At 41.3% G+C, this 25,207-nt stretch overlaps 1 protein-coding gene across 1 annotated transcript; it reads right to left on the bottom strand.

Moving 5' to 3' along the window:
* Positions 1-7: 7 nt before the first annotated feature.
* pkn2a (protein kinase N2a) lies at positions 8-23,492 on the bottom strand. The gene is made up of 23 exons (XM_084547405.1): positions 23,079-23,492; positions 16,608-16,772; positions 16,124-16,259; positions 12,501-12,655; positions 9,498-9,627; positions 9,236-9,381; positions 8,734-8,947; positions 8,042-8,227; positions 7,739-7,848; positions 7,483-7,626; positions 7,023-7,098; positions 6,623-6,779; positions 6,321-6,447; positions 4,747-4,883; positions 4,353-4,428; positions 3,976-4,067; positions 3,410-3,586; positions 3,007-3,069; positions 2,835-2,911; positions 2,426-2,568; positions 2,170-2,277; positions 1,953-2,033; positions 8-1,869 (listed from the first exon to the last, which is right to left on the bottom strand). The coding sequence occupies exons 1-23, from the start codon at positions 23,097-23,099 to the stop codon at positions 1,666-1,668; spliced, it is 2,925 nt and encodes a 974-aa protein (XP_084403531.1). The 5' UTR covers positions 23,100-23,492; the 3' UTR covers positions 8-1,665.
* Between the last annotated feature and the right edge of the window lie 1,715 nt (positions 23,493-25,207).

Genomic DNA, 25,207 nt, shown 5'->3' with positions numbered 1-25,207 from the left:
GCAAAGCCACTATTACAAATGTTTAATCTGTGCATTCAACAAACAATGACTGCAAAAATGCCTTTGTTCTGTTTTTTTTTTACACCAGGATGAACAGCTGTGTGGGTTGAGTAATTGGTGTACCATCCATAAAGTGTTCATATGTTCTGGCGACAACATGCACAAGCGAATAATAATAAAAAAAAAAACTTTGTACAATCTATTTTCATCATTAAGAAACGTAGATAATTAAAAACTATTGATAAAATTAGTGCTTTCAGCTTAATTGTGTACATACAGTATGTATATATATATAATATATACCCTGCCCTCCCCTGTAGTGATTCATCTCGACAGGTCTGCGACATCTGAGTCGGTTCATATGGGACATGCAAACTGATCACTGCGCCAGCTACAAACGGGGAGTCACAACAACGTGGGAAGCATTTAAATTTGACTAAGACCTAAAATCGTGTCCACTCCACTTGGAAAACAAAAAGCAGTTTTATGCATAACACATATTTGCTTAATTTGTCATTGGGTTCAAGATCCTCTGCTGCTTCAAGAAGGACAGGACGAATTTGGTTTTGGTAGCTGTAACTGTGCGAGTCACTTTAGTGTTTCTACTTTCACTGAGGTAACAACAACAAAAAAAATGTCAGGTTCAACACAACCAGTTGAGAAAGGAATGAAAAAAAACAAGATCCAGCTGAACAGAGCCACCAGAAAGAGTTTGAGCAAGTTCAGCTGAATATCAACACTAAGCTAACCAGCCACTAGAGGGCATCAGACATAACATAGTTCATGTTTTGTAATATTTTTCCAGCCAAAAAGGCTTTTTTTTCACCTAACTCATTTCCAAATACCTGCTAATTCATTCAGCTTCTTCAGTGGTGTGTAGTATTTGATGAACTGCTGTTTAGTGTTAAAATCTGAGGTCTCATACGCAGACACTTGAAACTTCCGTTGAATAAAGAAACAGGAAAACGTGTTAAACTGGGTTGTAGATGAGGACTGGGGCCACTGGACCCAAAAGGAAGTGTAGTGTAAAGACTCACTTGGTTTTCAAGTCAAGAAGCAGCAGTAGTAGTCAAGGTATTTGCTGCAGTTGATCAGTGACTCACTTTAAATTTACTGAACATCAGTTTCAGATGTGACGGTTGCAGGACTTTACAGTGAGAGAAACGTGAGCTATGGCGAGGGCTTGATGGAAACAGAAACACAATAAAATATACGACTGAATATAATCTGTACAGATCAAAAAAAAACTGAAGACAGTGACACTGAATAACATGATTGTGACGTTGCCGTCTTCTCAGAGTTCATATGAAAAACATTCTCAGTGGTCAGACAACAACGACAACGACGATAATGAGTGTCTTTGCAGGAGCACTGCCCTCCTCCTTCACTCTCCAACAGAATTTCAGTTTTCTTTTTTCTTAAAAAAAAAAAGTTCTTCATGTGGATTAAAAAGATAAGTGGGGTTCCTCAGGAGGCGTCTGGACTTTCTTCTCAATGGCACAGAGTTTTGCCCGAAGGCTCGAGGAGCCACGCTCGTTGTGCTCCTCCTCAACACTTTAGGCAGGGCAGAGTTTTAAAAAGATCTGAGCTACAGTCATTGCTGCGTCTGTTGGTTCACAGTGTGTGTTGTGTGGGTGTGTGTGTTTGCAGGGGGTTCAGGTGAAGCTAACACCAGTCAGCGATGTAATCGAAGTCAGAGAACATGTTCTGCTCCCCGGAGCTCAGCACTCGAGGTTCTCTGGGCGGGGTTAAGATCGGAGCCTCTGAGGTAAATTCGTCGTCAAAGTTGCTGACGTCGTTGGCGCCCTGGATCGTCGGCACGAACGGCGGCTTCACCTTCTTGGCCAGCAGTCCGTTCCAATCCATGTTCTGCCCAGAGACAGTGAACGTAACATGAGCGATCAATTCTTAAATGATTCATTATTAGTGCCGACTGTCTTTTAGTCTCTTACCCTGAAGAATAGATGTTTCTTAACCTCCTCTGCGTCCTTTTCTCCTGCTCCCAGACGTCTTTCTGGACTCCTCCTTAAAAGCTGAGAATGAAGAGAAGAATATCATGGAGAAAATGTTAAGAGATAAACTCACAGAAATACACACTGTTCTTGAACTGGAGCACAAATGCTTTGAAAAGGGTTCTAGTTGAGAGTTATTCATTCTCTGTCTACACACCCTCCTCATGATGGAGATGGCCTCTGTGGAGAGGAACCGTGGATAGCGGACTTCATCATTGACAATGCTGTCAAACACCTCCTCCTCATCATCACCGGGGAAGGGCGACTGAAAAGAGACGAGCCGAAATGACAAAGAATGAGACGTGACAACAGTTGAGTCAGTGTTATCTTGCATGAGTCAAACTGTGCAAAATATAAACAATTCATTACAAATAACTTATGGTAGTCGGCATGGTGATGAAACGTGCACTCACCTCCCCAACCAGCATCTCAAAGATGAGGACACCCAGCCCCCACCAGTCCACAGCGCGAGTGTACGACGTTTCAGTTAAAACCTCTGGAGCTAAAAACTCTGGCGTGCCACAAAACGTGCTGGTGCGGTCCCTGAATCCCATTCCTGAGAGAAGCACAGCGGCCGTTACATGAAGCAAGCAGCTGTCCTCTAATGCTTGTTTGGTAGAGATTACTCAGAGGCCTTTTCAGTTGACAATTTTCAGTTTAAAGGTAAATTAGAGTGTACATGTAGACAGAAAACATTGGGAAGAAGATGGTAGTACAATATGAAAACAAAGAGTCTACAATCATGTGCATGTTTCTTCTTTAATCCTAACTAACAAGCTTTCAAAAAGCCAAAACCACAATTTGACACAATCTTCCATGTACCTTCTTTGCAAAGCCCAAAGTCAGCAATCTTTACGTATCCCTCTGTATCCAGGAGCAGGTTATCCAGCTTCAAATCTCTGCAAGTTACAAAAAACACAAACAAGCTTATTATGGGGAACATGGACGATTCAAAGGAGAATTATTATTATTTCTTATATTTCTTAAACTTTACCTGTACACAATCTTATGGTCGTGTAAAAACTGTAATCCCAACACAACGCAAGCTGCATAAAATCTGCAAGGATAAAAAAAAAAAAAAAAAAAAAAAAAAAGATTAGGTGACACAGAAAGAGAATCACATTCATAATCATGCAGCAGTAAATGCTCGTTTAAGAGCCAGCTATGTCAGCAGTGAAACTGGAAGGATGTTTGGTGAGGTTCCAAATACAAGAAAGAATACGAGAAGGCTTTAATTCAATCTGTGCTACAATATGAAAATAAACCCAGTGCCCACACTTGAGCCAATCATTAACACTTTACGTGGCCCCAGTGAGTTTGAATGAAATCCCACTGATAACTTATCGTCCTGTTCAGACATATATGATGAACACAAAGGTAAAGCTGCGGTCACTCACACGGCCCTGGGCTCAGAGAAAACATCAGCGTGGATGTGCATCATCAGGTCGCCTCCTGCTGCGTACTCCATGACAAAACAAACGTGCTCCTGCGTCTGGAAACACGCAAACAGGTTGACCAGGAACGGGTGGCGGACGCTGTTGACCGTTTCAAAAATCCTCTTCTCGCACATCAGACTGGAGGAGAGGAGAGGAGAGGAGAGGAGAGGAGAGGAGAGGAGAGAGCAGCATGGCTCAATGAATGAACCGATTCTGTTGTAGGAAAAGAGTTCCACACCATCGCCTCTAAAATAAACTCTAATCTCTTCATTTTTTTTTTTACAGTTCCAGGGGAGTCTAGCAGTATTTCTGGTGAGGAGGGCTGGATTTCATCAATTGATCTGAAAGGTGTGATACATTTCCCACATCCTTTTGTTAGAAATCTTGATCTACAATCTACAACGCTGAAAGCCATATGCAAGATGTGCCAACTAAAATGTTGTGGAAATACCTCACATCTCTGGAACCAATGACAACATTAGCTTTGTGAGAGTAACTTTATCTCAGCAACCATTTTAATTCTTTACCTGTCAACTTCATCCCGAGCCACGATGTCTCCTTTCTTCAGAGCTTTGATGGCAAACATCTCTCCTGTGCTTTTATATTCTGATAACAGTACCTGGTGCAGAGGAGAAAACATTTTAGAGAAAGCCTGTATCGTCTTTCTGCCCGACACAAAATCTATTAATGAGTTTAGCCCTTCACAAAAATAAAAATCAACTATTTTCCTACTTCCTACTTCTAGCAAACCTGCCAATAATTTCGAGCTTCTAAAATATTTGAGCATATATATCAATTTATCAGATAAAACAAGCGTTAAAGGCATCATTAGTTTGGTCATTTATAGGTGAAAGAACAATTAATCATGTAATGCAGCCTCATGACTCTATCTAATGAAACGTACTTTTCCAAAGTGACCACGTCCGAGGACCGCCACACACTTGAAGTCTTGGAGGCTGAAGTGAAACTGCTCTTCTTCCCTGGAAAGAGATCAGTGTGCTCAGTATCAAAGAGTCAAAGCCAGGGGGCAGTGTCTGAGCCAGGGAACTGGCAGCATGTCACAACAGGAGAGTCAACAGACAGGGAAAGATGTCAACAACTGTGAACAACAACAACTAAAATGGTGGCAAGTTGCCATCATATTAATTGACAAAGCCTTGTGCGCAGTAAACTGTTTGAAAAACATTACAAGAACAACCGACCCAAAACATGTTCCCTTCAAATCAAAGAAAATGAATGTGAAACTTCCTCAGAGCTTTGTAAGTGGCACAAACACAGCGAGCACATCGCCGTCTCACCTTATATCTTGGTCTTTCTGTATGGCGGTGAGCTCCAGGTCTGGATGCTGGATCTCATGCTCCACCACTCCATCCATGTCGGGCTTTATCACCGTGCTGTTTCTCTTGTTGAGGAAGTCGAATGAGGCGAGTGCATCCTGCAGAGAGGACAGAAACTCAAACAGTTAAATTATTGGGGTCTGCTTAATTAAAAATTCAGAGGAGGACTACAACGTTTTTCCTTGTCACCTTCTCTCTTTCACCATTTTATTTTCACCATTTTTTTTCTGTTTCTCTTCCTTGGATCTTAAATAGTTTATTTGAATTATAGCACAGTTGGACCAGAAACAAATAAACAGTTGAAGGAGTCATATTTTTCAAGTCAAGTCAGTATTTTATTTTAGTTCAGAGCTACTGCTTTTTTAAACAACCAATGTCCTGTTGACTCATTATTTCAAAGGCATCTTTGTCTTCTTTGGCTTAGGACAGGCAGTTTCAAGTCCTTGGTAAATACAAAACCATGATTACAAAACAACTGTGGTACGCAAAAAAAAAAAAAGAACTTTAAGAGGTCTGCATAGCAACCTTGAGGGCAATTCAGTGTCAGCATAGGTTACAAGGACATTCTGACTACGATTAACTGGGCTGGGATTTTATTTTTACTTAAAGGTTTTGATTTAAAGCATTGAGATAGTAGACAGCAGTGGGTCAGGTTTGCTAAATATGACTCATGCATGCCTCTAGCTGCATGTTCTAATCATGTACAACTTTTGTTGCCACAATTTTTTTTCATGCGTTACTTGAAAAACATTTTATGCGCCTCCTGAAACACGAAGTCTGGCCCCTCTGGTCCACTGACTGAGATATGAGTGCGGACTGTCTATTCAAGTTGGATGCATTTAAAACATAATAGTGTATAATATATAATACTATTATATATATATATATATAATGTAATATATTCAAACTAATTATTTCATTAAACTATAAGATGATATAAATTAGTCAACACATTAAAAAGTGTTATTTGAAGTCTTTCAGTTAAAGCATGACTATATTATTTTATTAGAGAACAGTAATTAAAACAACCATGTGACTTCTCCCCAGTTAATTTCTTGTGTCAGAACTGGCTTTTCTTGCCTGGCTGGATGCTACTAGCACACAAGAAAGCACTTGTTTTATCTTTACAGAAGTGACGTATTGTCTTAAAGAACCAGGGTATAGGATTTAGTGAGGAGTACCAGTGAGGTCGTAGTAATCCACAGAATTACCCTCAGCGTGACCCTAAAACGACCTCCGCTTTAATGTAAAAATAAGAAACCTACCTCTCTCTAGGTGGCATCTATTTGTTGACTATAGAAAAAATGGTGGGTGTTAGGGATAAGCTGCTCCCTCTGTAGATATGAAGGGCTCGTTCTAAGCTAACGTAAACACAAAACTTGTAGTTATGGATGATTTTACACATAAAAACAGAATAAATGCAGTATCCTATTGTTGCTTGCACAAACAAGAGGTCAGTTGTGGCCGTGTTACACCTACATCTGTGTTTACATCAGCTCATTGGTCGTTATCTAATTCCTGGAGCACTAGCATACCTGTACTTCCTCCTTGTCAGGGATCTTATGCTGCACCAGTGGTTCTCTGATGTCATCAGGTGCTGGGTAGTGTTTGGGTCCTGGTGTGGGCTCTTTGTCAAAGTCCAACTTGGTCACCAGAGGGTCACTGTGTATGGACGAGGACAGACGGCATCAGTGGTCCAGCTATTAATGAAACTTTTTGTCTTTTTTTCCAACCTTTTTCTATTTAAGGAGGACAAACATGTGTGTGTCCTTTATGCTACCAACAGTGGCCATCATAGTCCTTTTAAAATCTCTCATGTATGTGTGTGTTTGTGTACCTGCAGGGTGTGGGGGAACCAGGCAGGCTGCTGGGCCCAGTCTCAGCTGCCTGCGGGCTGAAGGAGTTGGTGCTGACGGTCGGTATGGCTCTTCTTACCAGACGGCCCCAGGTAGCGATGTTGATGTTCATTTGAGGAGCACGCAGGAAAGTCTTACCTGATATAGAAAAAGCAAAAGAGACACAAAAACAAGGAAGTTTAGAAAAGCAAAAATGGTGGGAAAAGAGAAAAGGGGACAATTCTGAATGTACACGAGTAATACCAAATAATTGCTTTTAACCACCTAGTAACAGATTTTGGAAAAAACAATGTATTTAACAAATCAAAAACACTGGATCTTAATATGACTAGACACATCATCCAACACAGTATAAGAAAATTAAAGACAGCAATCGCTCACCTTGCTGTTTTGAGAAAATCTTCTTCTGTCTTTGCAACTTTGGTCGTCTCTCAATGACGGGGTTGAAAAATGTTACCTAAAAAAAGAGAATAGAGATAAATCTGTGCAATATAGAGCAACCATGCCAACAGGTATGTGTGTCTTTGTACAAACATAATAAGATGCACTGCCATAAGACCATTAAAATTAATTTTCATACAGGGGTCGAAGAAATGCATGACTGATTGTATAGACACATATTTCTGTCTTAATCAGGTCAGGAAAAATTGTAACTCCAATTTAAATATTAAAGGTTTTTATCATTAAAGCACACACTGAGACATATGCTGTTTAAATATTACCTGTCAATGTTAAAATGTTTTTATTTTATAATTTATTATTAGATTACTAATATTAACAAATCTTGATGATCAGCAAAGTACACAATGGCTTTTTAAGGAACCACTTGGTGAGAGCGTACCTCAGCAAACAGCATCCCCTGTGGCTCCAGGTACAGACACATCCCATGACGCTGGTTGTCCAGGAAGTCCTCCAGCCGCAGGAACTTGACAGCACAAAGCGAACGCCAGTCCCTCCAGTACACGGAGATCTCCAGCTCACGAGACTACACACCAACAGCAACAAACAGATGAGAAACTCACTGACTGTGTTGCATAAAAGCAACACTGAGTCAACAGCACGTGTGTAATTCTAAGGGCAGAGATGTGTGTCTTTACCCGGTCCAGTTCCAATGTAAACTTCTGGTCCCATGCCTGGTTGCTGACCGGCCTCCAGCTCGTCTGTCCAACTACTGTGTTGTCCAACTTCAACACTGCACTGATCTCATCTGAGGAAAAGCTCTGAGCTATTAACAATACCCTGACTGTCGCTGTAATCCAGTTGTTATTAAAAATAAGGTTGTTTCATTTGACCAATGTGTTTATATTTGGGGCTGATTAGTTCTGTTTGTTAATTTGTACAAAATCAAAAAGTCTTCTCAAGTATTTTTCAGACAGTGTACGAGAGTCACATATACTTACTGGAGAGCTCCTCACTCTTCGTCAGGTTCCTTGAGCTCACACCACGGTTTCGGTTTGCTCGGCTAATGAAGGATGAGCGCGTCTCGCTGGGGCTCCAGCCAGGCAGCGGGACAGAGGCAGCTTTGGAACGACCTGGGACATTTTCCAGAAGGTCCTGACAGCCCATGAGCCTGACGTCTAACGTGCCTGGAGGTACGGGAGGAACAGCAAACATTGCACAATATGTCTTATTCTGAGTTGTTCCCAGACAGACGGTTTAACATATATCCACTGATATATGTAGATAAATATACGTCAGGGTACGCCAAGTGACATCAAGGACTGATTTAATGAGTTAGGCCAGTCTAATCTGTGTTCCAAGTCTCATTCAGGAGTAATTTTAGGCCACAAATGTACCATCCTAGCTGCTAAATCACTACATTTTTGTAAATAAGTAATATATTAATTATATTTCATCCAAATGGATGAAAGAGGACGGTCAAAGTTAGAACAAAAAGAAAAGTAAAAATCTAAGTTAGTATCCATCTTTGACCAAGTTGGTTATTCATTTTTATGAAAGAAGGATAAACTTCCTTAAAGAAACAGTGCTCTTTGTGAGAACTTGAGCTTCTAAATGGTATTACAGCAGCATAACAAACTTATAATAGTGCCATTTCAAAGTAATGTTGACATCATGTGCTTTGTCCAGTTACCTGTGAGTGCTGCAGGCTTGGTCACGGTGCTGTACTGATTCTGCGTAGAGATGATACTGGATCTGGGACTGAGGACCGGTGAGGACAGCAAGGACAACTCTTCTGTGATAATGCTAGTGCGAGGATGATTTTTAGGCAACTCACTGAGGCGCTGCTCCAAAGAATATCGCAGGAGGTCAAGCTTTTGACTGGACTCATTAAAACGGGCCTGGGCCTGAAGAAGGGAATCAAAGAAACAAAGGTGGGAAGATGGGGAAATTAGTTGGAGTAGGATTGAAAGAGGAAGAAACATCAATAACACGGCCTATTTCACTTTAGGAGAGCACAGCAGCAGTGCAGGGATCAATTTCATTTACAGGCTATGAGACTCTATTGGGTGTAAAATGATGGCAATCTTGTTTTGGCTTGTATCAAATCACTGCTGAAAATGAGGGGCCAGACAATGTCAGTTTACACGGACACACATACAACTACACACACGCACACAGAAACATGAGTCTACCTCTGAATGTGCTCTCTTTTCTGTGACTTTCCCAGAGCCCAGGAGTTTCATGACGTTCTTGGCTCCCTCGGCCACAGCAGACTCTATCTTGGCGTGATGACACAGCTCCTCCACTCGTAGGTCTAACGGGCTGATGATGGACTTGTCTAGAGGACAGGATGGACATCATTCTTTATTTTGATGCAAATCTCTTTATAACCTTTTGGGTTTCTCCTCAAACCCTTACTGACTTATGGATTATTAAACGCAAGCGAAGGCTCACCCATGACATCATTGCTCTCGAAGCTCAGCTCGTTGGCCTGGCTGGCCTTAAGGATCTGCATCCTGATGAACTCAATCTTCGTCTTGCTGTCTTGAAGCATCTGCTGGGCCGTCGCTAATAACTTACGATCCTGTGAGTCAAATCAGAAACAATCCCTGCTTATTTAAAGCACTGTATCTCTGCATACATTAAACACTGAACCCAAATGTTAAAATAATGTTGTGTCTTCTGAGCTGAAGAAATCTGGCTATCAGAACTTCACACGTCACTCTTAGCGCACGCCATCCCTCGTCACTCATTGTGTTTTGTTGTTGTATGTAACACACACAAGTTCATGCCCTTAATTGGAGCTAAAATAACAAGTGACCACATGGAAAATGTTATTCACATAAAAAAAGGAAAGTGGAATCTCATTGTGTGCTGTTTTTGCTGAACCACTCATACGTGCTAATACACACACACAAACACACACAGTGAAGTAAGCAGTCTCCACCCTGAATTCCTGTGAAGTTTAAATCCTGGTCGCCGATAGCGGCGCGTGCAGGAAAAACCTCTGTCCAGCAGGCATTTCCTCTCTGACATCATGACAGGACTATTTCCAACTGGAAGGTGCCTCCGTCTGTCTGACCGGGGGAACTCGCTTACAAAACATTGTGGACCCCCCCCCCCCCCCCCGCACAGACAGACAGTGGGTGTCAGGTGACAAATATCAGTCGCCTGTACTGTAGTACAGTTACACAATAAGTACCACTTGTTTTGAAACTGCATTTTCTTGAACACGCAATTCAAAAATACCTTTCAAAAGACCTGGCCAACCGTGGACACCAGTTAAGAGAAATATAAAGTATGATGTCTAGAAAGCTTTCAGCTCATTTGAACAATGCTCCACATCAGCACAAATCACATCACATTTCTGAGAGCATGCAAGCAGTTGATTGTGGGACGTAGTCTGCCTTTGACTTGTTTTATGAGACTATGTTTTTGAAGTACTGTACATAATTATATATCAATAAAACAAACTATTTATGTGCACATTTATGTTTAGGATCAGATACATAAAAAAGTTATTTTGTGCTAATTATTGATATTTACAGACATTGGTAGGCAGATCTGACCACCTTTAAACATAGTCATAGCCGTTGCTCTTTGTTTTCAGTCTTTATGCTAAGCTGGTGACATGGTCGCTGATTTGATTTGCATTTAGAGTGTAGACATGAGAGTGGTGTCACTCTTGCCAACTCTTGTCAAGGAAGCGAACAAGCCTGTTCCTCAAAATGCTGAACTGTCCCTTTAAAAGGAAGAACGTAATCAATCTATGCCACATTAAATTACACCTGACACAAAATGCAGACTAGCAAAGCAGAGATAATACTACTGAAACCCTACACTATAACATACCACCGACTACAAAGTGGTTTCAATTACTACTGCCCGACATGAGAGGCAAGATGAACATGAGAGGCTCACAGGGTATCCAGCTGTTATTATCAGTCCCGGTGACTTACACACACCTCCCGACTAAATTATAGTTTTTCCTCATTCTGAGCATTAGACGAGGGCCATAAGAGCTTTGTGAACAAACAGCATTGCGCATGACACACAGCATGTGTCAGCACCTTCTCATGTTCCCTCCTCCCCTGCAGTGGGGCTGTAAAAGTATATGTGCCAGGTTACAGGCTGGCGTCCAGACAAAGAACTGGCCTGCCCAATACAGTTTTCATGACATTATGCTAATAGTCCCTTTCTGCAAAGACTCTCCCTAATCTAAGATTAACTAACAAGTCTGATCATTTGCTCATATGACATTTTAACTAAGCCAGATTTGCAGGATGAAGAATAAAGGATTTTAAATGCTGGCGAATTATGTAAATTGGTGTGAAAGAGCATTGTGGGGAAGGATCTGAGACGGGCTAGTATGTAGGATGTTCATATAAATCTGGAGCCTCTGTCAACTGATGCCAGTATAATTGTGTGTTAATGTTAAAGCTGACAATGGAAACATTAAATGTCAGGGACACATTTAAAGTGGTATTGGTCGCCTCTTTGATTCATGTGAGAGGGTCCAAATGTTCACTTAAGGATGACTCTGATTATATATGTTTTTAGTTGGAGTTATGGCTATAAATTACAGTAATAGCTGTAGAAGATCAGAGAATCAGAGTTTGTGTAAAGGATAATTATTTAACCCGATTATTCCATCTACCACTTTATTTGGTCAGAGATGATCACTCACTGCAAAGGAAACGTGAAATATTACAACTATGCAAGGTCAATTTGTGAACTGTGGCTGTGCTCCCTTTGATCATGCCAGTGAGCTGCTTGTTGGAGGAAAGCTGAGGAAAACCTGCTCAAATGGAATCAGCTCAGGTATGATGTTATCTCTCTCTCAAGGCTGATGAGCCAAAAGCAACAAGAAACAGAGAGGGTCTAGTTTAGTTTAGTCATGTCTCGTCTTTTTAAAGGTCTTATGTGTTGGAACAGAAAGAAGCCTACAGAACTTTTTCCACATTAATTCAACCATGAAAACTTAACATGCCGTGGGTACATGCATGAGTTGTTTTTTGCTTCCTTGCCCCACTGAGGCATTGTTTCAAGCAGCCACAAGCAGCACATGCAATTTGTCTGTCAAATCGAAATGGGGTTGAAACTAAGCCCGTCCAGCTGTTGGTCAGCTCAGAGAACACGCTGTGACTGTTAACTATGACTGTAAATCAATGCACAGTATGTTTATTGTTGGGTAGACATCTTACATTATGCCCACATTTTCTTGTCCAATTAATTTTGGCCAGCCTTTTCTTTCAAGATCTCGGCACTCACTTTGGCGAGTACAATGTTATTTTTACTGTCAAGAATAACGAACAACAGAAGAAACATCCAGCTGTGTGAAACTGTACTCATCAAATAAAATGCAACTGTTGTGTGTGATTTTCAGCGCTTGGCAGTTTGACAGGAAGCAGCTAAAACCTGAATGTCAGGTGAACCCTCCCCGTTTTCCGTGCCTACCTTGGAGGGCCCGTTGGAGTACATCTGAATCATGTTCTCTGCGCCTTGTTTGACCTTGAGCTCAATGTCATTCTGCCGTTTCAGGGCGGCCAGGCGGCTGGTGCTGGTGCACATTCTCGCTTCGCTGTTGGGAGTATCTGGGGTCAAAGGGCATTCTGGGTAACAACAACAAAAATAAAGACAGGTTAGAATGTCATGGCAATCTGGAAACAATGACAGATATGTGCTTCTGAGGTTTGTCACAAATATGCACCAACATGCTCTGTTTTTTGGCAGCAAGCCATTTTAAAGCTAGCTACACAGTCCTGCAGCTCTGCAAAATGATGCCCCAACTTCTCATACAAAAACACTTCAGGTAGCAGCTTCAGTCGACACATCATGTTCCCAGAAAGGTCTGCTGTTTACAATTTGATGTGGTTTGTTAATTTGTTTGACTCACTCTCCCTACACAAGTCAACAACATTAACATTAAGAACTATAATAAAAAGGTAATGATAATAATATTAATAAATAAATTAATAAACATAGCCTTCTGTTAGTGACTCTCAGCAGTTTACTCTGTTCAAACCCTGCAGCCATTTCTCTTCTAGGAAATTCAATAAAGACAAACAACGGTGCATGTGTGAACATGCAGAAAACTACCAACACTAGCGTGTCATCATTATATACGCTAACGAGGAAAAAATACAAAGCTATATCTATGAGAATTTTAAAGAGTTTGATTTCTTTTAGAAACCTAAAACTTATGCAGATGTTGTCTTCAGATCCCACAGGCAGCTAGAAAATCCCAGTGCCACTAAGCATATTCATTTGTAGGCATTTAATATACATTCACAAATACGCTACACATGCACACAGCTACACAAAGTGAAAACGAAAAACAACCGCCTTCTACCCTCAAAGGTGGACCACAGTACTGGGAAATACGATCACTGTCTAGTTGTGTTTTTTTGTCATGTCTGGACACGAAAGGTGCTGAGAAAATCACTCCCTAGAATGATCACTGCAACACAGACCACAACATTCACACACACACACACACACACACACACACACACACACACACACACAGGTGAGATGTGCAAAAAAACCTGCCCAACTTCTCCTAACTTGACTTGCCAGTTTAGTTTCAGAGTTAATGTCATAAAGGAACTCCTTTGAGAAAGATCCCATAGAAGATACATGTACATACAACATAATAGCCCATTACTATGTACGGAAGTCTTTTTGCTCAGTTCTCTTCTTATATATTTTAAGACAAACAACAAGCCTTATGACATGTAACAAATAGACGGCGATCTTTACTGAAGGTGTCTTGGGTTTGTTGTTTGCTTGACTTGCGTTACCCTAAATAAGAAGTGGTAAAGAAAATGAGTTGTGCTCTGAGCCCCTGCCAGATGCAGATAACAATAACCAGCAGGAGGGTCTGTGATTCACTCACTCTGGATGTTTCATAAAAACTTTGTTTAATGACTCATTTGAACACCTGCAGGACATGGGAAAAAAAGGAAGCATGTGACTCTTTGAACTGAAACTAAATGAGTCATCTAATGACCCTTAATAAGCCGAGAGAGCATCACTGCTGAGGTTTCTATTAATGGGCAGGAGAGGGCTACCCTTTCCTACACAGACACACACACACTGAGAGGGGCGGAGCTACATGAGAAAAACAGAGTGGGCACATGTCTGGAGAAAAGCCTGTGGAGTAAGGTGGGAATTTACCAGGGGCTTGGGGCAAAACTGACATCTTAGTTCAGCAAGTGTATTGCGTTATACGAGTGAAGATCACGTTAAGCCAAAGTGAAACTTGTTTATGAAAATAACAAAGGCCCATAAAAACACACACACACACACACACACACACACACACACACACACATATACGTAGAAGTGCTGCATATGTCATCTAACTTACATTCGGGGCGGTTTGTATGAGGTCAAATCGAGCCAAGAATTCAAGGACCCCCACCCTGTCCTCAGTGTGGTTCAGCCCACGTTGGGCAGTAGGACAAGACACTGAGCTACTGAATAGCTGCAGGGCTGATGTCACTGCTGGACAACTGACAAGGGGAACCCTCCCTCAGATTAACCCCATCTGTGTCTGAGGAGAACGCAATGCTAACAATACTCTCTAAACTATGATATCATGACTGGGAGATCTGGACAAACAGCTGGCGTGAGTGGTTGTGCAATGATGATGAATGGAAGAAAAAGTGATTGGGACTGGACTCTTTATGAATGAGATCAGATGTGATAGAAGGACCTGCCTGGTGACCCTGTTTCGGGGCTGCTAGTCCCAGACAGCGCCTGAGAACGAGTCAGTCCATTTCTGGCCTCAGCTGAGTAGTGGAGAATAACCAGAGCTCCCTCAACTTTCTCCTGGAACAAAAACACATTCTGGCTGCTCACAGCAACTCCTTCCTACTAATTCAGGAAACAAGCGCCGTCTCTCGCGGATTCGAGAGCCGAACATATTTCAAGAAGTTGTCTCATGTCTGAGGAGCTCAGCAGCATTCAGTCCCTCTCCATCATTTTGCAATGGCCAGCGACATTCCACCAGCATTGCGTCACTTAAAAAGAAAGCCCTTGTTCACCAGATAGAAGGTCGCCGAGTCAGGCTAAATTTGTTTCCACTTAAGATAACCATTTACCACGACAGCCTCCCTTCCCTCCTCCAGTACACACGCAAACATCCCTCATCATCTACTTCCTAATGTCAACTGAAGCGAGGAAATGTGATGGCAACAGGCAGACAAATATCATTCCCTCTCTTCCTGAATTCACTCAGATATTGGCCACCAACAGCTACCCCATAAGGCAACTACTGTAACAAAACCATACACACACACAGCTGTTGTGGTTTACTCTCTCCAAATTCCATTGTTGTCGTCAAATGCACAGGAGCAGGCTTTCAGCAGCCTCAGAGAGGAACAATCGACAGCTCATTGTAATTGTCGCTGGAATGTGGAATGCAACAATATCAGCCTCTGGAGAGTGAGTCACCTCCAAACACTGAATGTGCTCTCTGTGTGTTTGTATAGGTGCTGTTCTGACACCACACTGGCAAGTGATTTACTCAGTGATACTTTACATTTACAATAAACCAATAAAAAGCTGCTGCAGAGACAGTAATTGGAGGACAGGCGTGTTAATGTGCGGGTCATTTAAACTTAAAGCTAAGAATGAATCACTTTTTAAAATACTTTTGCTTTCCCAAAAAAGGCCATCTCATGAATATGGCTGGAAGTAAAGCCTCCCTTAACGATGACTGTGCTACAGATGTAAACATAATAAAATGTATGTAGAGAAGATCCTGTTTCCCGAACTGTGCTTCCTGTCTCAAACCAATGATGATATGAACATATGGATTTATTTTATTTGTTGCTCAACTTTGCTGATTATGCATTAATTATAAAACACTGCAATTACAACAATTATCTAGCTGCTCAAATAGTTGATATTTAATCCATCACCTTATCAATTAACTGACTATTTTTTTATGATCTAACGTCCACCCTTTCCAAATACAGACATACAACTACAGTATATCTGCTATAGCATACCATTAGCCCAGGTTAGTGTTCCTGCTTTGTTAATCATTGCTAAAGTCTTTGTGGAGTTACCTAGCAGTTCCTCTGGGTCTTTGACCACAATGTGAGCGTTGAGCTCTTGTAGCTCCTGGTGAAGCTCCTCAACCTTCTTGTTAGATTTTTTCAGCATGTTGTCAACATAAGCCAGGCTCTTCTTGTCTGTGGTGACCTGAGGAGGAAGAGAGGAGACTTGAGGAAATTTGACAAACACAACTTTAAGGGCAACTCCAATGTCAGTTTGTCAGTCATATGTACTCAGCTATTGATAACATCTGCATGACGTCGTCTAACAATCTGACGAGAAGTCTCGTCTTTGTAAGCTTGAAACTTTAGTCTGAAAGACACGGGCATTTCCCAGATAAGCTAAAATACGTCACTAACATCTTATGTTCATAAACCTTGACCTGTGCTACAGTCTGAAAAAAATAAAATAAATCAGGTAACGCTGATTGATAACGGTCCGGAAAAACACTACTAAATATTAAGTAAAACTGAAAGCCATAATCTGTGATATTACCTTTCGCAGGTTCTCTGCACCTTCTTTGATCTTTAGCTCTTTTCGGATCTCGCGGCGGATCTGTTCCTTGATTTCATCCAGCTTCTGTTGGACCATGGTGTCGGACAGGTCCAGGTTGTGTCCCAGGCCGAGGCGCTCCGCCACCAACTGGCCCCTGGCATCCCCCTAAATGAGAACGAGAGAGGAGGAGGCAAAAGGGGAGACGAGGGAAAGATGTAGAAAGTAATTCAGAGGTCAGCGAGAGAGGAGGAGGAGAGGAAAGAGGAAAAGGGGATGGTAAAAAGGAGGACAGGACAGAGGTCAGTGACTTGCTCAACAATCTGAGTGTGCACAGAGATGTACTGTCAAGGAGGGAATAAAACGAAGCATTACAACGAAGCTGCAGCTAATGCCTCATAATGCATTTTGCTTATGTTATGAGTACCAGCTAATGACAGCAGAAAAAAAAGACATAGTTTGATTCCTGGAGTCACAAGCGAAGTTGCAGGTTAATCTTTGTCACTGATAGACTCACAACATACAATTGGGAACTCATTATGGGACGTGTTTAAACAGAGAAAACAAAAATACCTCTGTATGTAATTAGATAGTCCTACAAACAATCAGACCCATTATGTTGTAGACAAACTCAACTCCACAGCGCTCAGGTGAAGTGACTGACCCTGCAGACCTTTGCCAGGGCACGCTCACCCAATGGAAATACTCATGACCAACTTTCCCAACAAAAAATGTGTGTGTGGAGCACATTTTGGGCTGGCTTCCAGGCGATGTCACCAAGTGATCAACAATAAAGTCTACTTATATCTGCCCGTGTTTCAAATGCATGCATCTGAAGTTATACCAACTGACCAGTACTGAAATTATCTACCGACCAAACAAACACAAGGTTCAGAGACCCAGCACCGGCTGCCCAACCTGTAGTTTGGCCTCATTCCAATACAGTGGCATGCTTTGAACTTGCAGCACACCTTTGTACATGTTGTTTTCACAGCTGCTGTCAGTCGACGATGACCTGCATCCTTAAAGTCATCACCTTAAATGAAGAGGGATTAGAAGTCACTTCCTGAATGCTTCAGCTTTAAAAGGTCATCGTGAATACACGCCGACGTTCCACTGGTTGATCTGAGGATATGTCTGTGACCAATCAGTGTGCTCCTTTTCACCACACGGTTCACCAGTTCAGGTTTAAAATATATTTTAAAATGGGATAAGACAATCCTTTGTTATTGTGTTCCACAATTATAACTATGAAACAACAATTAATTTCAGCCTCATCATTACTCCAGATAATTCCAATAACCAAAATCTGAACTCACTGTGGCAATAATCATTTCAATCAATTAGTAGTTATTAGAAAACACACCTACTCAACTGTGTCACTCTAGATAAAGGCACCAACTCTACGGACTCTATGAAAACCAAATCTCAGTGACCTCTGACAGCTTCTGAAAATTTGCCAAATGGCTGTAAGTACGTAGAAATTAACTTATTCCAGTAACTATCACAAAACCCACCTCGTCACATTAAACCCATCATGACTTTAATATAAAAGAAAGTACTTAAAATACAAATAGACAGATACACATAATCAATCAGAGGGTTATTGTTTTCACAACTGGCAAGGGGGAGGATGCTAATGATAGGTAAAGTCAACAATACCAAACCTCTAAGCTTTACAAATTTTTCCGTCCTACCATAACTTCATCGGTTTCAGCCAACTCCATCTCTAGATCAGTAGCGCAAACCAGTCCACGCATGTTCTGCTGTCCAGCTTAAATGTTATTACAAGAACTCCAGTGAAGTTCTGTTGTCTAGTAGCAGTAGGAGTACTGGTATGCCCCGTCTCAAAGGTTAGGCTACGCCATAGTGAAGAGACGCTCCGTCCAAAGCCACATTCATTAACTCTACTAGTATCTGATTTTCTCCAGCTCTCCCTTTCTCACACAGACCATTGACATCAACAAGGAAGATAAACCGTCTGAGCAGCAACAGCCAAATCCCTCTTAGCTTCTCACTCTGTGAGGTCAGAGCAGCCCAGAATGGGACCTAATCTCACTCCAGGGAGAGGGCTGTGTCTAAAATTAACCCAAGTTAAAAACACAACGCTAGCTGTCCACTGCCTCCTTACCCCCTGGAAAGCGACTTGCGTGTCTGAAACGACACCCAAAGTGTAAGACGGTTACAACGCAGGAAAGAATAGAGTTCATGTGTCGGTGCAGGTAGTAGTTAAGTCTGATGCTGCTTTCTATCTACTACTAATACCAAGGGGTTTTTTTTAAAACAAGAGTAAATCAGGTGTTATCTCTGCAAGGTTGTCACTGTAAAACACAGGCAAGTATTATTGTCCAACACAGTCCAATGTTTCCCACAATACTCACAAGTGTTGGACAACATTTGGACAGATTATTCACTACCAGTGACTGAAACACTTCTGGTTGTTTTATCAAAACTGTATATGCAGTTGTCAGTCCTGACCATTAAATAGCACCATTTAGAGCCTGCAAGTGAAATATACAATTACATTTTCACATTGATTTAGACAGATACGTCAACAAAAATCACAATATTTGCAAGCTCATGACTCATCGTAACATTGACTTTTGTTTAAACAAAAAGCTATTAATAAAGAATAATAATGTCATTTTTAAATGCCATTAAAAAAAAAAGAAAAAAAATTTAATATGTTTGTTCCCACTGGAAAAAAAAAAAAGGTTTCACACAACCCTAATGCTGACCTCACCTCAAACAAAAACAGAATCCTGTTCCTTCATAAGGAAAGAGACATTATTTCACACGACAAGAACAAAACTCTTACTAAGTCAATCGATTACGACACAAGTTGCATCAGGATTTAAGTGATTAACAAAACAGTTACCTGAATAACACGCTGAAATCTTGTTCTCAACCTCTGACTGATAGATTAATGCTGGGAAAACACATCAGTTTCGGAAAGATAAGGGATTTCCATGAGCGCAGTCCTTCCCTCCCCCAGCCCTTGTGAAACACAGCCGCTTTCTTCTATAGGTGCTCACTCCACAGGAAACTATAGTTTGCACATCACCGTCCAGACGCTCCTTGATGACTCATAGGTAAAATGGAGGTCACAACTCATGAGGTGGGGAGCGTGTGTGCACGGGTCCCTTCTTCAGCTCCATCCCCTGAAATACTTGTTTGCGCTGTGGCTGTGTTTGCCCAATGTGGTATGAGGACAGCATGAGGACACCCAAAAGGGCCTATTTTTCTGTGCAACAATGCAAGGAAATCCACGAAAGGCCAATCAGATAAGGTGGAAATTAATCAGCTGGGAGACCCACAAGGCCTGCATTTTAATTTGAGATCAAACAAAAGAAGTACATTGTAAGAAAGAGAAGAGGCGTTCATTTGTAGGATTAGCTTCACCTCTTGTTTCTCTGTCACTGCAATACTTCCTTGAGTTGCTCTTTTACCTGTGCTGCTTTTTCTCGCCGCATGAATGTATTGCATAGTCAGGGGTATGACGCCATACCGGGAACTCGAGACTTATTAGGTTCAAAGACGAGTGAAGCAGGAACTGTAGGCAAATGTTTCCACTCATACCTACAATGCACACAGTTTATGATAAATGGAGGAAACTTGTACTTGTCATTGTGACTCTGCCGGTTGCTCTGTGAAATGTTCATGGCTCACAACAAATGAAAGACTGCATCTAAAACTAGTATTAAAAAACAACAAGGAGCTTAATTTATTAGATGGACAAAATAAAGACTGTTAAACCCTATAAAACAAAACAAACTAAATTAATAGCTGTCACTGACCTGCTGGCAACCATTAAGGACTTACATTTAATAAAACATAATAACAGCTTACCAACTAATGTTGACCTTGTTAAAGAGCTCTTTGGGTGCCTGAGACATGAAAGGAAGCTGTGAGGTAAAAGCAAACATTAGGTCTGAACCTCAAGTATAAGCAGGTTAACTTGCTCTTTAAGCCTGAAAGCTCCAAGTCCAACAACAAGAGCTCCATTCAGACAATAGGACAATGGAAAAGTTGAGGCCACTATCCAGGCCCTCGCTTAAAAAGCCAAGCCCCTGCCATTTCTATGTGAGGCCTATCTCAGCCTACAACCTGACACCGGCCTATCTTACCCCACAGCTGGCTGCAGAGCACTGGCCATAGCCCCGGTGCTCTGCCGTGGCCAGAAATAGCAACACAAACTAATACACATACATCCTGCATGTGCAACCTTCACACTAGCCTCAAACATATCCCATGCTAAGTCAACTGCAGGCTATGTCTTGCATTTCAAGTTGCTGTTAAAGGTCATTCATGAGCTGCTCTGAGAGTAAGTGACCGCAGATCTGACAGTACAATGTCACAGAAGAGAACAAGTGGCAAACTGCTCTGCAGCACCTGTTGACTTAATCTGGTACAACTCCAAGTCCTCTGTGGTGGATGTCAAAGTTTTAGCTTGCTAGGTCTGTCCAAGATAAACATGAACTACACCCAATCTAATATTAAAGACACACGTACTCTGACTATTAAAATGTCCTTTTGTGATTTCTTAAATGCTATTAAAAACATCTAGCACTGGTTGTTGATTTTGTCGGCATCAACCTACAATCATAAGAATACAAATATTCTCTGAGCTTTCACCAAAGCTTGTTTTGGCAATGCCAGTATAAGGTTTGCTTTTCAGATTCAGAACATATTTAGTGAGCTTATTTAGGGAGAAGAATTTAAAAGATAAGATTAGTCTTTAAAACGCTCCACCAGGTAATATAACCTACGGATATCTCCTGTGTAAATCTTAAGAGTCCTTGTGATAATTCTGTATTATAGTGTATTGAAATAATAAACTTGGTTAAACTGTAATATGATATGATATAATTGGTCCTATTCTTATTTTATGTCATATTGTACAAAACTGCACAAATCAGAGCAAGTGGAAAAATATTACACACCTTCATGGAGGACCTTGAGACCTGTACATGTATGATAACAAATGGGCTCAAATACATAAGAACTGAGTAGACCTGTGACTCTGTATAACTCATAAGTCAGCCTGACAAGTATTTTGCTCTGCATGCACCATTGTAAAAGCCTGTTTTTTCCCCCCATTTACTACTGAGTAAAAGTTTATTTTTATCTAAATTTTTGTGTTGTCAACTGCCTGGTAACCGGTTTCTTATTCCATGTGCCCTGTCTCTAAGTTCATACTTTGCAGTGCATATCTGATGTGCTGTTTTGTAAGTAAGTAAGACCGTTAACTACAAACTGTGTAAGTTACATTGTCCAAATGCATGATTCCAAGAATACCTTTCTGATTTGCAAAATTCCCCAATACACCTACAGCAGGTAATACTGTCAAGGTGAGTCATCCACACATGACACCGATTAAGTATTCACGCAAAGTCATCTGTTCTTAGTTAATGTTAAAATTAAGACCAAAAACACTATTTTGTGATTAAACTGGGCAGCTACAGCGTTGCTAACACGACAACGGACCATGAGCACCACTTGCCTTCGCCTCAGTTATCAGTGTCAGTCAGCTCTGGGAATGAACTACTGCTAAGAAACATTTGAACTATTACTTCTCGCAAGTGTTATCTGCTGTAACCAGTACTCCCCCGTCATTCCCACACAAAACGAATAATAGTGGCAGAGTAATCAGGCTGTCCTGTGGTTTAACGTGAAGTTTTGGAGGGTTGAAAACAAAGTCTAAAACGTGATGTGTTAATCATCAGCACATGTCACTTGTACTATTATTTTATGTTATGAAGATGGATTTGAGGCCTGACGTCACTCAAGTGAAACCATATTATTCAATGAGTCATGAGTGTTCATACCGAATAATGAGACATGACTGTGAGGCTTATTTTTAACTATACATTGTTTAAAAATACAAAGAAAATTGCTCTCACGTGTTTGAGCTGAGTTCTAGTGAGTACAGTGATATACAAGTTCATCTAGTCTTTAACGTGCTTGAAAAAAACCTTACGTCAAGCAGACAAGTTGACGTTTTCTCCTCACAAATATGTCGTACCTTGACATTTTATTCACATTAATAATGTCTGAACACAAGACGGACGCTGTGTATTTCTTACAACTAACGCATGTTAACTTCTCGTAAGGCTACAGACCTGAGAGTTAGCGTTCAACAACTTTTACTTGACTTCAACTCAAGCAGTGATAACGTTAAAACTTTCTACGACAACGGCGGATACTTTAACAAACACAGCAGCTTCCGCATAAAACCACCGGTTTGAAACTTGGATATTTTATCAGGATAAGTTGGATAATTGTTTCCCAGGCCTCGATCCATGGATAATTCCCAGACAGCCCTTTGGGATCCAGCAGAGGCCCTGTACTTTAAAACAACACTACTAACTCACAGAGACCTAACTTTAATGAAATAAAACCGTTTGCTGACTTCTAACTGAACCTCTGGAGAAAGTTTGCGCACTTTTCGCAACAGTTGTCAACTTTTCCTACCTGCACGGAATCGGCGGCCATCTTGGTTTTCGCCTTTGAATCAAATCCTACGGGGAGAGAGGAGGGGTGGTGGTGGTGGAGTCCAACAACAAGCCTTGTTTTAAGTTTCCCTCTCTGGCGACAAAAAGATTGTTTTGACCAAACCGCCGGTCATCTCGGGCACACGGGGCTTCCCATGTCGTCTTCACACTTCTTTTACACGGTCGCACCGTCTTGGCGGAGGCCCGGAGGGTGGACTGGTGCTCATAAATTAAAAAAAAAAAAAAAAAAGCTGAAGCATAAATCTGTCCCAGTGCAGTTGGAGAAAGAGGCGGTGGTTAGAATGGAAGAGTCCGCCCAGAGGAGCTGCTCCCGCTGCTGCTGCTGCTGCTGCTGGGCTGGCTGCTCTCTGCCCGGACAGTTAACACACACGTGATCCTAAACTTCACAGAGGCCGGCCTCACCTCATGCTAACAACCTGAAACCCTCCAGGAGTAAACACAGCCAAGCCAGGCTGCTCAAACTCAAGCTAAAATATGCGAAATTAACTTATAAATTCTCTCATACATTTGGAGAATAATAAAGTATTTGATATAAGCACATTTCATCAACATATTTTACTCAGTAAAAACACATTAGTGGAAAAGGCAGTAGAGTACTTAAATATTAGCTGAATATTTATAAAAGCTCTCATTCCACAGAATACACCAATTCAAAGACCATACTTGTAGATATGATATATAATATATCAAACTGGGAAATTGTACTGCCGCAGCAGCAAAGTACAGCATACCATACACAATCTGTATACACAATATTTACAAGAATAAATGAATTAAGGGCGGCACAGTGGGGTAGTGGTTAGCACTGATGCCACACAGCGAGAAGGTTCCGTGTTCGAATCCATGGTCCTTTCTGTGTAGAGTTTGCATGTTCTCCCTGTGTCTGCGTGGGTTCTCTCCAGGTACTCCGGCTTCCTCCCACCGTCCAAAGACATGCTTGTTATGTTCATGGGTGATTCTAATTAGTTGTGCATGTGAGTGTGAATGGTTGTCTGTCTCTCTGTGTTAGCCCTGCGATAGACTGGCGACCTGTCCAGGGTGTACCCCGCCTCTTGCCCGATGACAGCTGGGATAGGTTCCAGTCCCCCCCCCCGCGACCCTTCACGGGACAAGCGGTTACAGAAGATGAATGAATGAAATGAATTATGTAGTTTTTGCTTGTGATTTTAAACCAACAAATCAACAAATAAATAATAAACACATAAACAAGGACGAAACCCAAACAGCAAAGACTAACCTAAATTACAGTCTCATCTCAGCAGCATTCATCATGTCGGTGCATCAAAAATCCATCCACGCGGTACCAGGCTATTGAGGAAACACCAATTGAAAGAACATGCCTGTAGGCAAAAGCAAAGTCTATGTGGTACGGGTCATATTATTACAATTTCTGATACATTAATATGCATGTAAACTACATGAAAGCTCATTCTGTAGAGGTATATATATTACAAGTGTTTTTGTGTTTTTAAAGTGCCATAAAGCTGCAGTTAAGCACAACTGCCTGATTGAGTCTGTGATATTACTAGATTATTATTATTGCAGGGGCTACGTAAACACAAGGCTATGTAAACAGCATTTTAAAGCTAAAGTAAATAACGTATTTATTTTAGGATTGTACTTCAATGAAGCACTTGTAAGAGACACATTTGAAAGTGACTAGTCAAAATCTAAGCAGCAGAGTAGAGGAGGGTACGTAGGTTTGAGCCCCAAATGTGGGTCAAGCTCCTTCTTCCCATATTGCACATGTTTTCATTAAGCCTGTCTGGTAAATGCCCTCAGTGCTCAAGTAAATTCTGTTGTGCTGCTGCAGAGTACCATTATCAGGCTTAAGTTCCTAAGCTTAACAAAGATCCCCCAGAACCACAGCAGACATTATATAGCTGATTTTAGACTGATAGCACACCCCATTATTATAAGTGCAGCTCACAAGGTTAATGAATTTAAGTGCATCACTTGTTACAACTGGATTTCAGTTCCAACAATACATCATATTTTATATAAGGTTATGACATGTTTTACCATTGTAGAATAAATGTTGTGGAGTTGAAATATAAAGCAGGATAAACAGAACCTCATAACACTGAT

Source organism: Chelon labrosus (genome assembly GCF_963514085.1).
Source record: "Chelon labrosus genome assembly, chromosome: 6".
NCBI lineage: Eukaryota > Metazoa > Chordata > Actinopteri > Mugiliformes > Mugilidae > Chelon > Chelon labrosus.
Note: the sequence above shows the minus strand (reverse complement) of the source record. Positions and strands in the feature narration are given on the sequence as shown.

What these genes read in the sequence shown, in the direction of transcription:
- pkn2a (XM_084547405.1), bottom strand. Translation starts at nt 23,099, where the DNA reads ATGGCCGCCGATTCCGTGCAG. An exon ending in TGGCCGCCGATTCCGTGCAG is followed by an intron (nt 16,773 to 23,078) that starts GTAGGAAAAGTT and finishes GTTCTCATTTAG; the next exon opens with GGGGATGCCAGGGGCCAGTT. An exon ending in CCATCTCCATCATGAGGAGG is followed by an intron (nt 2,034 to 2,169) that starts GTGTGTAGACAG and finishes CTTCATTCTCAG; the next exon opens with CTTTTAAGGAGGAGTCCAGA.